The sequence below is a fragment of the Microcaecilia unicolor genome, chromosome 6 (genome assembly GCF_901765095.1).
Source record: "Microcaecilia unicolor chromosome 6, aMicUni1.1, whole genome shotgun sequence".
Lineage (NCBI taxonomy): Eukaryota > Metazoa > Chordata > Amphibia > Gymnophiona > Siphonopidae > Microcaecilia > Microcaecilia unicolor.
This window is the reverse complement of record NC_044036.1, coordinates 80,940,668-80,956,050: the sequence shown is the minus strand read 5'-3', so window position 1 is coordinate 80,956,050 and position 15,383 is coordinate 80,940,668. Positions and strand designations below refer to the sequence as shown.

At 39.4% G+C, this 15,383-nt stretch overlaps 1 protein-coding gene across 2 annotated transcripts in view; it reads right to left on the bottom strand.

Moving 5' to 3' along the window:
• Positions 1-15,383, bottom strand: part of PALMD (palmdelphin) — a 66,707-nt gene that overhangs the window by 8,507 nt on the left and 42,817 nt on the right. For both annotated transcript variants that reach the window (XM_030205534.1, XM_030205535.1), the window contains 4 exons: positions 5,866-5,980; positions 5,704-5,728; positions 2,852-2,965; positions 79-1,143 (listed from right to left, as the gene is read on the bottom strand). In XM_030205534.1, the coding sequence (XP_030061394.1) occupies positions 79-1,143; positions 2,852-2,965; positions 5,704-5,728; positions 5,866-5,980 (1,319 nt within the window). The remainder of the gene's footprint in view (positions 1-78; positions 1,144-2,851; positions 2,966-5,703; positions 5,729-5,865; positions 5,981-15,383) is intronic.

Here is a 15,383-nt window from a genome sequence, read left to right as displayed (position 1 = left end):
CTTGACCTGTTCTTAGTTGTAGTATAATAAGTAGAAACAAGCCAGAACAGTAATGACAAATTTTAGCTTTTTGGTTACCTGTTAATGAAGGGTCTTCGGTGCCATCTTCTAGTACCTGCCCATTCACATGAGAACTGGAGACTGGATGGCTCAAGCTTTCTTCTTGTTCTTGTAATGATATTGAATTTTTATAAGGCAACTTGTGGTTCATATGTGCAGTAATACTGGTTTCTGGAGGTTTCTGTGCAACGTTATGTCTGATTGGTTGATCATCCTGACTCTGATTAGTGGAATTATGGTAGACTGACATCTCTCCACCTCTAGTTTCTTCTTCATCATCGTCATCAATAACGACTAGCTCAGCATGAATAAAGCCATCAAAATCTGAAATAAGTTTGTTTTCTTCTTCACTCTCATCGGCATGCTTGTAACCCATGAAAATCATAGTAACTGGTTCACTGTCATCAATGTAACAAGGTCTGGCATGAACAAGACTATACCTGGTATCTTCCTCAAAGTCTGGAGAAAGTGTCTCCTTAGGGTATTCAGAGTTTGGAAATACCACATCTCGATTCTCTCCTGTCTTTTGGTTAGAGTCCAATTCATTTGGTTTCACTTTGTCAAGTTCACTATGATCTGTTCTGGTATTGTTAATGCTTGGAAGTCTTTCTTCTGTTAGTCTAGGTTCTGTAAATGCAGTCATTTTTTGTGCTCTCCGAGGAGGATGCAGGATGTTTTTCTCTCCATTTTCTTTGCAGACCAAGGGCTCAAGACGATGTAATTCACATGTTTCTATTTTTACGGTTTCTTGAACATTTGGTCCACTGATCTGATCACATGTCTGTTGAGTTGGACTGGAAAACTGGTTTGAAAACACAGGGTCATGAAGTTCTGTAGGCGATGTTGTGTTCTTTTCAGTGGCTTTTCTCAAAAGTTCATCTACTTCAGTTGCAGCGAGTTCTCCTATGCCATTTTGTGCTACACTTCCATCAGAGCTCACAGCATAAACTGACTTTCGTCCATCATCATAAACTTTTACTCCAGTGCCCTTGAATTCATCTGAAGGGACGGGGATTGTTGACAAAACAGTGCTTTCCCCTGTTTTCATATCTTTCTCAACTTTGATTTCCATGGCATACAAAGCTGTGGTAGGGAAATTGTGATTAAGGTTAGTGTACTAAAGCAGCTATAAATATTTCCATTGTAATTCAATACAATTGCTTTAATAAAATATGGAATTCTGCCATATATTAACTTGCTTTCATCTTTAGTCATTGCCCTGGTTTCCCACAATTTTGAGGCTACAGCAACATTTGGCATTCTCTGTGAAAATGTGGGAATCCAGAGGGCTAAAAAGGAGGGAACCACAGTAACTAAGCATACGGGAGGCCTCTCTTCTCTTGTATCATTGTGCTCCCCCCCCCCATCTCCTCAAATTCACCTGCTTGTGAATCCACTCTCCCTTTCCCCACTCCAAGCTGGTCTCCTCTACTTCCCTTATCCCACTGATTCTCCTATCATGCAACAGGAGGAGGACAAATGCTTCAGGCTGCATCTCCTCTTGTTCACACCTGAGGCTGATTTATATTTTGAAACACGTAGAATACTATAGTTCTGTATGTTTAAGGACCTTTATGATCAGTGTAAATCAATTTTCACCTATAAGTTGAAAGATTTTTTTTCAAAAGTGAAAATTAAAGTGCTTTTCACTCTAATTTTAGAACCTTTAGCAACTGAAGTGCACAATGCAAATATGTTAAATAATTACTCTCCTTATCAATCATACTTAAAGGCCCAATCATATATAGATCTTCATTAAAAACTGTATGCAACCAACATAGAAAAAAATATATACTAGCAGAATCCTTCACCTTAGCTGCACATGCAGAACATAGGCAAACCTTCACCTGATACAAAATAGGAAACCACAAAAAAATGCAGACAAAACTGAAATGGGAAATGGGAGACCCTCCTCCTTTGTGCCCAAGAAAGTTGAACTCTGTAAGCATGCCCAGTTTTTTTTCTTTCGTTATCCTCACTGAACTTTACGAGGCATGTTGCGGGATACAAGTGTTTAATGCAATGTAATGTAATGGAATACTTGTATAGCATAAACATAACATAAGAGTAGCCATACTGGGTCAGACCAATGGTCCATCTAGCCCAGTATCCTGTTTTTCAAACAGTGGCCAAACCAGGTCACAAGTACCTGGCAGAAACCCAAATCGTGGCAACACTCCATACTACAAATCCCAGGGCAAGCAGTTGCTTCCAATGTCCGTCTCAATAATAGACTATGGACTTTTCCTCCAGGAACTTGTCCAAACCTTTTTTAAACCCAGATACACTAACCACTGTTACCACATCCTCTGGCAAAGAGTTCCAGAGCTTAACTATTTGTTGAGTGAAAAAAAATTTCCTCCTATTTGTTTTAATTTCATTGAGTGTCCCCAGGTCTTTGTACTTTTTGAAAGAGTAAAAAAATCGATTCACTTCTACTCATTCTACACCACTCAGGATTTTGTAGACCTCAATCATATCTCTCTTCAGTCATCTATTTTCCAAGCTGAAGAGCCCTAACCTAATCTGTTGGCTCATTTTGCAAGAATCCTTCTGCATATTATAACATATTTCGCATGAGGTACTGAACAACTTTAATCGGATAATGACATTTGCCCTATGCAGACATGAGATGTATTTGAACCAGAAGCAAGAAATTGAAATCTATTAAACTTTCCAGTATCCAAAAGAGTTGATTCCATACTTTAGAAAGTTGACTCGACTCTTAAGAGACTTTCACATTTAACAAAGCCTAAACTTTTTGTCTTGCAATAAAGATTCTGATTTTTACCTTGCCTGGTTTCATCACCATTCTGCCTTCCTGCGGGCCGTGTCCTTTTCAGCACGGAAGGTTTGAAAGACTTGGGAAGGTCAGGTATGTTGGAGTATATGTACCCAGCTGGCTCTGTGAATATAAAGTAGATGGAATATAAACTAGATGGATTCATAATACAGTTCTCTTTCTCTCTCTCTCCATGAGTACATAAGTACATAAAACACAGAGTACTGGGACAGATAAAAGGTTCACAAAGCCCAGTATTCTGTTTCCAGCAGTGACCAATCTAGGTTCAAGCACCTCTGCTCAGTGTGATGCGGCGGCAAAGAAAGCAAATAGAATGTTAGGTATTATTAGGAAAGGAATGGAAAATAAAAACGAGGGTGTTATAATTTATTTATTTATTACATTTGTACCCCGCACTTTCCCACTCATCGCAGGCTCAATGCGGCTTACATAGTAACAAGAGAATACAATCTGTAGTATCAGAATCAACAAAGGAGGTATGTGATAGGACAAATGAACAAGGAGTAAATGGGATAGAAGAGGTATGAGAGAAAGGATAGGGATAGGAAAGGAGGTGGAGCGATAAAGGAGAAGTTGTATCGCTCCATGGTGTGACTGCACCTTGAATACTGCGTGCAATTCTGGTCACCACATCTCAAAAAAAGATATAGTAGAATTAGAAAAGGTAAAGAGAAGGACGACGAAAATGATAAAGGGGATGGGATGACTTCCCTATGAGGAAAGGCTGAAACAGCTAGGGCTCTTCAGCTTGGAGAAAGACGGCTAAGGGGAAATATGATTATAGGTATATAAAATAATGAGTGGAATGGAATAAGTAGACATGAATCGCTTGTTTACTCTTTCCAAAATTACTAGGACTAGGGGGCAGACAATGAAGCTACACAGTAGTAAATTTAAAATGAATCGGAGAAAATATTTCTTCACTCAGCGTGTAATTAAACTCTGGAATTCATTGCCAGAGAATGTGGTAAAAGCAGTTAGCTTAGCAGGGTTTAAAAGAGGTTTGGATAGCTTCCTAAAAGAAAAGTCCATAAGCCATTTTTAAAATGGACTTGGGGAAAATCTACTGCTTATTTCTAGGATAAGCAGCATAGAATGTATTGTACTGATTTGGGATCTTGAAAGGTACTTTTGACCTGGATTGGCCACTGTTGGAAATAGGATGCTGGGCTTAATGGACCTTCGGTCTGTCCAAATATGGCAACACTTATGTACTTATAACTTATGAATGCCAAAAGAACAGGCACAAGAATGGCATCATTTTGAGAGAAATGGCCATGCAGACATCCCAGCAGGTCAAAGGGGCAGCCTAGTGGTCACTGCAGTAGGCATTTGAAACAGTGGCACCCAAGTACAATTGAAAATAAAAAGAGGTGGGAATATAAACCAGGCTATCTAAAGATGCTTCATTTTCTAAACAGTCTTTTTCAAGACCTTCTTTTATGTCCTTATCTGCAGATTTTTTATTAGGGTTTTTTTTTTTACCTGAGATTTGAGATTTCTTCATATCATCAATTTATGATCTTTCTTTAATCTTAGACATAAGACTCCTGATGTAGGCCACCAGGCCGAAACACAACGTTGTGTTGAGTCATTTTTAATGTGAAATTAATAAACATTTTTTGTTTTAATATTCAATTGACTTTGGTTTGTTCCAGTTTCTTTGGATAGCCTGGTTTATATATCCCACCTCTTTTTATTTTCACTTTATGCTTCATGGGATCTACTGAGTTCTCCACGTACGTGGATTCTCTTTAGATCCAAGTACAATTCCCATCATAATTCTTTTATTTTATATTCTGAGCACTCCAGGAACAGAATAAAACCTACTGTACCTAAGAGTACACTATTACAATCACCGTCCACCCTGCAGGTGTCTCCTATATTTAGTTACAGTAGGTAATTTGGTGGTTTTGGAGAGCTAATGACTTCTTCCACAAATGTACTAGGTAGAATGGGATTTGGACCTTGATCCCCTTGTTCACAGTCCCCTGCATTGACCACTAGGCTACTCCTGGGACCTGCTTACTGCTCTGTTGGGTATGACCATAATACTTGCAGCTATCATACAGTCTAGTATCCCCATCCAGCTTCCAGTTTTACTTCTTATGGGGGTAGGAGGGGTCATGCCTTAATCTTTCCAGTGGTCAGCTGGATGGTCAGAGCACCTTTTTCTGACTCAGATGTGATTAAAACAGGTCTAGACAAAAACGTCCTTTTTTGCCTTGGACTTTTCTTGCTGTTCCATTATTGCTGAGAGGCAACCAATTTTTGGGCCTGCCCTAGTCCCGCCTAAAACACGCCTCCCACGTGCCTCCTTACTATCTGGATGAACGGCAATGAAAACATCTTAATTTTGCGTTTCAAAAATCGTGATTGAGAAGTTTTACATGGATTTTTTTGTGTGGCCATTTTGAGATGTCTATGTGCTTCGAAAATGAGTAGCATAGATATTATTTTTACAACATCTATATCTAATATGATTGGCATCAGAAATCTTGTAGATTTAGGATGTTGTTGCTATTTACCCGTCTATATGATTCTTAAAACTCTGCTTTCATTTTCCAAGCAATAAAACTGTACCACTAAAGCCTGGTTTACCAGAGTCTAATAAACTTGAACCTTTACAATTTCATTGGTTGCATTAGAAAACCCAGAGAACACTGAGTTACAGCCACAGCATTTTCTGAACTGGAACATCCCACAATCAGCTCCTTGGAAGTCCATACAGTTGCTGTGGATTCCTGCAGCAATGAGCCCTAGGTGATATCATTATGATGTTACTCTTACCCCAGAATTCACTCTATATTCTCGCTTTGTAACTTTTCAGTTCAACATACCTTCTTGAACATCTGCCTTCACAGCCTGAAAGAAACAGTCAAAAACAGTGTTGTGTGAGCAGTGTAATGATAAGGAATTTGTTCAATATGTCTGGTTTAATTTGCAGCATACTTATGATAAATACTTTGCAATTCAGAATGAGGTTACATTATACACCTTACTTTTATGATCTCTTCAGCTGTTCTCTCAACCAGTTTCAGCCTCTTTAACACTGCCTCTTCCCTAGCTGAGATCTGAACCTCTTCTTTTTCAAGGTCTTCGATTTCTTTCTCGACTCTGAAAAAAATAATTGTTTGTATAAGTAAAATTTAAAAACGGCAAGATAAAAATTAGCCTATTACTTCCTCTAATAGCAGTGGGTCCAATTTTGTTTGTACAAAAATATCCTGCCTTGTGACAGAGATTTTCTGATTTCTGGAATATATCACGAGGTAGGCCTCTAAACGCCAAGGTCCCTATTTATCAATGCTTAGCGAGTCCCATTGTACTAAGTGTTAGGGGCCCTTTTGTTAAGCTGCAGTAAAAAGTGGCTTGCGCTAGTTTGGACAAGTGAAATTGGTGCATGCTGGGCCATTTTTTTACTGTGGGTACCATACCACAGATACCAACAGGTTTCTGCTGTTCCCATTCCAGTGCAAACCTCTATTCTGGACACATCTAGCCAGTCAGTTTATCAAGATACAATGAATACGCATGAGAAAAATGTGCATAAACTACCTCCATTGTATGCAAATCTATCTTATGCATAGAAAAACAAAATATGATAGTGCAAAACCCCTAAGAAAGAAACTACACTGGCTCCCACTCAAGGAACGGATCACGTTCAAGATATGCACGATAGTTCATAAAGTCATTTACGGAGACGCCTCGACCTACATGCTTGACCTCATCGACTTACCTCCTAGAAATGCTAAAAGATCTGCCTGCACATTCCTCAATCTACACTTCCCCAGCTGTAAAGGACTAAAATACAAAATAACACATGCGGCCAGTTTTTCCTACATGAGCACACAGCTGTGGAATGCACTACCAACAAAACTGAAAATAATTAACGAATTAACTAACTTTCGCAAAGCTCTGAAAACTTATCTCTTCGACAAGGCTTATCACAAGAATCTGTAGCTTAACTACAACACTTCACCAATTCATCCTGATTCTGAATGACGTCTTTCTATAACCGTTTGTTAGTTCCTCTCTGTTTTCCTTGATGTCTTTGTAACACCAAATGTATCTTTGACCCTGTAATGGCGACGCCAAGCAGACCTTTGTAAGCCACATTGAGCCTGCAAAAAGGTGGGAAAATGTGGGATACAAGTGCAATAAATAATAATAATAATAATTCATTGTATCTTAAAAACATGACTGGCTAGATGTGTCCCAAGGACTAGGTTGAGAACTACTGGTACAAAGCCTTTGCATTTCCTCTCTTTCCTGGCTGATATTTTCCCTTGTTGCTGCAGACAAACTCATGGGCATATTGTATCAAGATACTAGCATGGTGGTGGATTATTTTTTCCACGCCAGCCTGTTCTGCACTGTCCATCTTTCCCCTCGGTGTCTCTCCTCTCTCTTTCTCTAACACTGGTGGCCAGAAGGATCCTTGTGGCCCAACCTGCAGCATGGAAGTATAAAATAAGCATGGGGCCTGCACAACACTGAGGTCCACCCTTATTTCCTACTTCCTTTTTGGCAGCAGTAAGCTTTCATGCACATGCTGGTGGTCAAGCTGGTTTGATTGAGAACAGATGACAGCATGACGTCAGAAAGTTGAAGCCACTTAGGTTAGTCTACGTTTTCCCTTCCCTGTGCAGCTGTCATTCTGCGTACACTCAAAACAAAGCAAAAAACCTCTGAGCTGCTGTATTCTTGTTGTCGCTCTTTGCTGTTGGTAGCATTTTTAGTTTCACTTATGTTTTCAAACATGCCAGCTTGTGCAGCATACAGATGTATACTGAGAGGAGGTATAATAATGGAATAACTTTTCATGGGTAGAGTAGTAATTTGTTATAAATCGTAATCAGTGTGTCATTTGGAGGAGCTGGCTATAGGGACACCCTAGCATGTGTTACATTCACGCACAGATTTTTTTTCTTCTGGTAAAGGGCCACTAAAACATATATCATGTTATGAGAATCAGGCACTCAACATTCAGCGTTTCTATTTATTTATTTATGACATTTATATCCCACATTAAACATGAATTAGGTTGAAACATGGGAACATTTAAACTTCTTTTTTTTTCCCTGTGCCTAGGTCAAAAGAAAAAGATGGTTTGTGTGAATTTGCTCATTTTGTTTTGTGGTATATTATAAAAATGCACTTAATATTGTTTATTACTACTATTTTTTAGATCTTCAATAATGAGGGCAAAGCTACCTTCATGCTAAATGTGCCAACATTTTCCAGTTCTGTGATATATAATTTATTTCTTCTTCAAGTCAATTTTCAACAGCATTTTCTCAGTTATTACCCAAATGTGAACACAATTATAATATTAATGAATACGTTTTGGATGTTACTGAAATCTATTATTCTGTCCCACTGTATTTCCAGTTTTGGCACAGTATAAGTCATCACAAGGACAAAATATAAGAAAACCAAAGGGGCTTATAGCCCATTTAGTTATGTTTAAACAAATGAGAGATCTGCATGACAGAAATGTTTATTTTTATTATTTTGACTCATGAAAACCACTTGTCCCTGAAACATGCTCAAAACAGAATAATCCATTTGTACAAAAGAGATTAGGTGAAGCTGTGATTCCATGTGCCCCAATGAAAGGAGAGTTTAATTTTACTTCCAATCTTTATAACACCAGACTTCCCAAGGCAGATTACAACAACAAGTTAAAATGAACCCATCGGTAAACAGGATATCCTCACTGAGATCTGGCCATATATTACTGTATTATATAGAACAGTGTAGAAAAATGAGCACAAAATACAGCCTTTATTAGTGCTGTTTCCACAAGCTACAATATTTTTTGAAGCTGCTTTAGTGATAGTTTTGATTTCATGATATGCATATCTATATATGGGAAACTTTCAAATAAATTAAAAAGCTGTCAACTAAGTAACAAAACAAACCAAACCAAAATCTTTTGTTTTCCACCTTTTAAGGCACTGCCTATCCAACTGGAACAGCTTTAGACTTTTTACAGAATGATCACGCATAGGCAGTCCATTATTTCTAATAATCTTTTACTACTGTTTTCAATAGCGTTTGCTATTGTTTTGGGTGAACCAGTGACTCCACCTACTGGCGTCAACCCTTATACCCCCAGATTCTATATAGCGTGCCTAGAGATCTGTGCCAAAATCAGTGCGCATTTTATAACAGTGCGCATAACGTAACAAGCTATTGAGCACTGATAAAAGCATTTAACATGCAACAATGAGCACTAATTGGCACTGATTAGAATTTAGGCGCATAAGGCGCTAAGCGTATTCTGCAATGATGTGTGCCAAACTTCTAATGGGCGCAAGGATAAATGGGCATGGTTATGGGCGGGGAAATGAGCGTTTCGTGGGCGTTCTAAAATTTACATGCCTAGTTATAGAATATGGCCCAGTGCACCTAAATCTACACACTAAGATTTTTGCCACATTTTTGTTGGTGTAAATGGATACGCTGAAATATCAACTAAGCATATTCTATAATCGGTGCCTAAATCTAGGCACTGATTATAGAATACGCTTAACACTGATTTCAGCACCAATTTTTTTAGGTGCCATATATAGAATCTCCCCCATAATGGGTTAGATAGCCTCGTATTGTCTCCTGTTTTCAGTCTAACCTCCTTGCTGCTGGTGGTCCACTGGAGCTGAATGCCAGATAAGCAGGGCCAGATTAAGGCCAACTGATGTCTTAAGCACAGCCCAACAATGGTGCCCCTTGGCCCTTCCATTGCTTAACTGATGATATTAAAACTCAGTAAGTGCTGAGAAATAGCATTATTGTATGAAACAAAGCATTATATATATTTATAATGAGTAGAAAAACACTGAAATTCATGTTGGGATAATGGGTGCGGCAGATGGCAGTGAAAAGAATTAAGGGCCCAATAGCAAGGAGAAAAAAAACTCTGTGGTGCACCCTTTTCCTTGGTGCCCTACTTGCTTAATGGTTAATCCAGGGCTACAGATAGGGCAACTACCCCTGGATGTATAAGGCACAAAAAGGTGCCCTAAATGACCAGATGAGCACTGGAGGTATCAGGGATGATTTCCCAATCCCCCTCCCACCCAGAGGTCACTGACCCCTTCCCACCCCTAATAATGTGAATAAAAATATGACTTACCAGCCTCTATGACAGCCTCAGATGTTATAGCCAGGTCTATTTGAGCAACATGCAGGTCTATGGAGTAGTGTAGTGCTTGGTGAAGTGCACTATGAAGTGGGGGACTCGGATCCTTATCTCCCTCTACCTGTCACACTTGTGGTGGAAACTGTGACCCCTCCCAAAGTCACCAAAACCCTACTGTACCCACAGATAGGTGCCCCCTTCACCCATAAGGGCTATTGTAGTGGTGTACAGTATGTGTGTGGGGGGTGTACAGTAGGATTTGGTTGGGTTTTGGAGGTCTCAGGGGACAAGATAAGGGACCTTCTTTCCTATTCAAATTTGGACGTTTTGTGCAAAACATCCAAAGTCGGACTTAGACGTCATATCGAAAATACCCCTCCACGCAAGTTTGTAAGTCTAAGTGCTTTGAAAATTTGCCTCTAAATTTCCACCCAACCCAGTGTGCTGAGAAATATTCCAGGGTTACAAATATGACACTACAGCCAAAACTCATTGTATAAATGCACTACTCCTTTCCTTATTCAGGTAGTGTATGCTCCACTACCTTCAACTCCAAATTGTTTTTTTTTTAAATCTTTGTTGGTTTAAATGTAGTTACAGTAAACATATTTAGAGTTAATTGTGTGGGAAGGTGGAAACAAATGTTCTTTGTTCCATGACATAATTATATTGAAGATGAACCCTTTAGAGGTTACAATATCTGTGTTGTAGTCATCATTCCATTTGAAAGTATGCCAACACTAGCTAGTGAAGATCTATGGGATGAGTGAGGACCAGACAAGAAAATAACAGCGCAAATCAATAATAATCTAGTAACAGATATTTATTTATTTAGATTTTGCTTACACCTTTCTCAGTACTAGCTCAAGGTGAGCTACATTCAGGTACTCTGGATATTTCTCTGTCCCAGGAGGGCTCACAATCTAAGTTTGTACCTGAGGCAATGGAGGGTTAAGTGACTTGCCCAAGAGCAACAGTGGAATTTGAACTGGCCACCTCTGGATTGCAAGACCAGTGCTCTAACCACTAGGCCACTCCTAGAGGAGTATGTGTGGTAAAGTTTTGCAGTTACTATGCATTAACTCCCTGACTCTATAAAGGTCACCAAAAATTCTGTGTGCAAATTTGTGCGCACAATTTAATTGAATAACAAACCAATTAATGCCAATAATTGGCTTTTTAACAATTGCTACACGAGATCAGAGGTTGGCTGAAATGGTACATCTTGCTTGACACAATCACTGGCCTTCCCAGAGTGTCAAAGGCTTGGAGCAAGCAACAGCGGGAATACATTTCTTCTTCAGCCTCTATATAGTCCTCCCCTTCACCTTTTGAGTTTCACCACCTTTGCACTTTCTCCTGTCACTAACATACCTTAAAAAAAAAGAAAAGAAATCTTGGCTGTCACTTCACTCTATTGCTATTCTGAGTTCAAGTTGCTCCTGAAAAGTATTTCTTTAAACTTGCTTTCCGTTTGCCCTTGGAGTGATAATTTTTTTGCCGTATGGTCTGTGTGAATGTTTTTTCCCCCTGTTTTAATGGAGTTCTTTTATGATTTTCCTTGCCTCTTTTAAATATTGTTTTATGTAAACCACTTTGACCCTGTTTTAAGTAAAGGCGGTATATCAGGTTCTCGAATAAGCATAAACTGTAGTGTGCAGTCTCTGCCCAGTCTCCACCACTCCCGTTCAGTGTTCATGCAAATTAGTGTTAACTGCTTACTGCAGGATAGAATTAGGCCTTTAGTTGTACAGCCTTTCCTAGGGGTATAGTGACTATTCACCAAAATTGCCATTTCAGAACCTTAGCTGAATACAAAATGCAATTAAAATGCATTCCTCATGAAACCTCCAAAGCAGCTCAGTCCTATATATTTCACACATGTTTGCACATGATAAAGCAGGTTCAGAACAATGCTTGGGCTCTGTGTTGGTAAAGAAACAACTGCAGTGTAACAGAGTGCATAATTTTACCTGCTGTGAAAAGTGCATGTGCTGGCTTTCTACTGCGGAGAAGTGGGGCATTCCCCCACATGCAGGGAGGTCAGCACTGATGTCTTTCCATTTCTTTTTTAATCAGTGAGACATTTTCTGTGGATGCTTCCCTCAGATTGCTGTGGACTTGGAGATGTGTAATTTTCTTTTGGAATCTGGCATGTATTTTCCTCCTTTTCCTTTTTTTTTTTGATTACTTAACCAAGGGGCCCTTTTACAAAGTCACGATAGATACTACATGTGTGCAACATGAGACTTCCGCCAGGCTACCGTGCCCCTGGCGGCAATTTTAGATTTGGTATGCACCCATAATGCCTGGATGATTTATTTATTTCCTCCCAGGCGCATCATTTCTGGTGGTAATCGGCAGTTGGTGTGCATCGACCGGTTACCGCGCATGTAGCGTGTGAGCCCTTACCGCTAGTTCAATGGGTGGCGTTAAGGGCTCAGGCAGGTTTTGGACGTGCACCAGTTTCAGTTTTACCGCATGTCCTTTTTCCGTCCCATTAAAAGCCCTTTTTGCAGGCGTGGTAAAAGCTGACCCAGCATGCGCCCAATACATGTGCCTATACTACCGCAGGCCACTTTTTACTGTGGCTTAGTAAAAGGACCTCCAAGTGCTTGTTCTTGGAATTGCATTTAATAATTCAATTAAAATAAAAGAAGTGACTTTATGTACCTGAATAACGATTTTTCTTTTGCCTGTTACTAACTCCTGTTATGTGCTGCAAATAACGTGGATTTTGATAAGTTTAGATTTCATCTCTATGTGATCGGGGCTGATTCAAGGGTGTTAGGCACTTTAGGCGACTCTTCAGGCTTCTGTGCCTTTGCTTTAGTTTACTTGATTAATTTGATTTACTGCCTTTCATTATACACTCCTCCTGCCCTGAGATTCTGAAATTTAATACAACAATTACCTTCCATAACAATCCTATAAAAAGGTTGTATATTATCATCATAGCTAAGAGCTTTGATTCAAGGTCTGACTTTGGTTCAGGATCTAAAATGAGAGAAAACCTTACAGGCCCATGACTCTAACCTGAACTCCAGTGTGACTGCAGAACTCATGATCTGTTGTGACACTCTCATGCAGCAGAATGAGGAACGGGCATAGGTGGAAAAACAGCAACATGGTGGTCACAGATGTTCTGCAGCTGACAGAACAAGATAACTCCTCAGGAAAATGATCTAGCTTTCTAAGAAGAGCTAGTCCATTATATTATTTGCATTTCTAAGTAAATAATAGCTATATTATAGTATTAGCATTTCCAAGAAGAACTAACCAACTCATTACCTTAGCCAATCAGTGTTGGCCACAGTGTTGTCGTGTGTCCAATGGGGCATGATTGTTGTTGTGTTACCTGTAGCCTGAAAAGACCTATAAAAATGTATGTACTTCCTACTTCCTTAGAGACTCAGACCCAGAAGAACACCTATGTGTAGCTGTGGTACTTACTCTCATAAGCAATTAATTGTACATATACTCGGAGAATAATAAAAGTATTTGATAGCTTATATATTCTTTGGAGTCTCAGATGCAAGCATCACAGATGTGTTGTGGCTCTGTGACTCCCCCCTCATGAGAGGTTAAAATTTGTAATTGTAACATTTTCATGGTGAGTAATAAAATCTCTAACTTCACTTTCTCATATGTGTAGCCTTGTATTTTATCTCTCTAAAGCCATTATATTATATATATGATAGTTTAGAGAGGTGGTAAAAATACTAAACACACTGGTCTTTCAGCACTTCACAATACTAAGTAGTGGATATTTGGGACACTGGAGTGAGAGTGAAAAGACAGTGATAATCCTAGAGAGATAAGGGGAGCCCATTATTAACACGGCATAATTGGACATCATGCTTTTGATTCTATAAAGGTCACCAAAAATTGCATGTGCAAATTTAGGTGTGCTCCTGATTTGTGTGCGCAATGTAATAGAATACTGAGCTAATTAGTATCAGTAATTGGCTTAACAATTATTGGCACTAATTAGATTTAAATGGGAATTAAGTGCATAAAGCTAGGTGCAGGATACGCGCCTAAAATTTACAAGCAGCCCAAAAAAGGGACATGGAAATTGGAGGGTCATGGGTGTTTTGGGGCAGATTGAGGGCATGGTTTTGCATTACACATGTAAATATAGAATAACAGAGCTCCATGCATAAATTCAGGCGTGGGCATTTGCACCATATTTTTGTTGGTGCAAATTTATACGCAACCTCTCCACTTAAGCATTAATTTTATAAACCGTGCTGAACTTTAGGCGCAGCTTACAGAATATCGCTTAAGTGGGTTTTTCGGCACCATCTATAAAATCTAGCCCCATACTTTTAAAATATATTTTTGCCTTATTATGAGGGTAATTTTATAACAGACTACCTATGTTATTAGATTCTTTATATACAGCCTTTCTGTGGTACAACCAAAGCAGTTTTAAATATTGCATTCAGGTACTTTCTCTGTCCCTAGTGGGCTCACAATCTAAGGGGCCCTTTTACTAAGCCAAAGTAAATTGTGGCCTATATTAGTTTTGGTGTGTGAAATTGGCACATGTTGGGCCATATTTTACCATGGCAGGAAAAAGGCCTTTTTAAAAATGGGTCAGTAAATAGCCATACTTTAATATTAAAATTAACGCATAGCTATTTACTGCCTGGGCCCTTAATGCCATCTATTTGGAAGGTGGTAATGCCTCACGTGCTACTCGTGCGGTAATCGGGCAGCGTGAGTCAATGTGGCCACACTGCTGATTACTGCTGGGAACGCCTCCCATGGTAGAAAATGTGCAAGATAATTTTGGAACTATTGCCGAGTGCCCGCATTACCCCAGTGGTAGGGTCAATTTGGCGTGTGCTACCCATGCAGTAGCCCTACCATGACTTAGTAAAAGGGCCCCTAAATTTAGTACTTGGGGCAATGGAGAGTTAAGGGACTTTTCCAGAATCACAAGGAGCTGCAGCGGGAATTGAACCCAGGGGTTGAACTACTTCTGAAAAAGTGTGAGCAAAATCAAAATAAATAAACATTTTGCACACCGTATACAATATGTACTGCCACACACAGGTGGTGTTAGACATTTTCCCCTGCAGGCACTGAATGGACACCAAGGACAAAACAGGGACCTCACAAACGCTGTCCCCTTAATTTTATAAAAATCACGGAAAATTACATGTACAAATTTGGGCGCAGGCCCAATTTGTGCACACAATGTAATTGAGTTAATTAGCTCTGATAATTGGCTTAACAAGCAATTATTGGCTTTGTCATTTACACATGTAAATTTAGGCACAGGGTCCATGCCTAAAATTTATACGCAATCTGAAAGAGGGGGCATAGAAATGGGCGGGTCATAGAATAATGGGGATATACGCC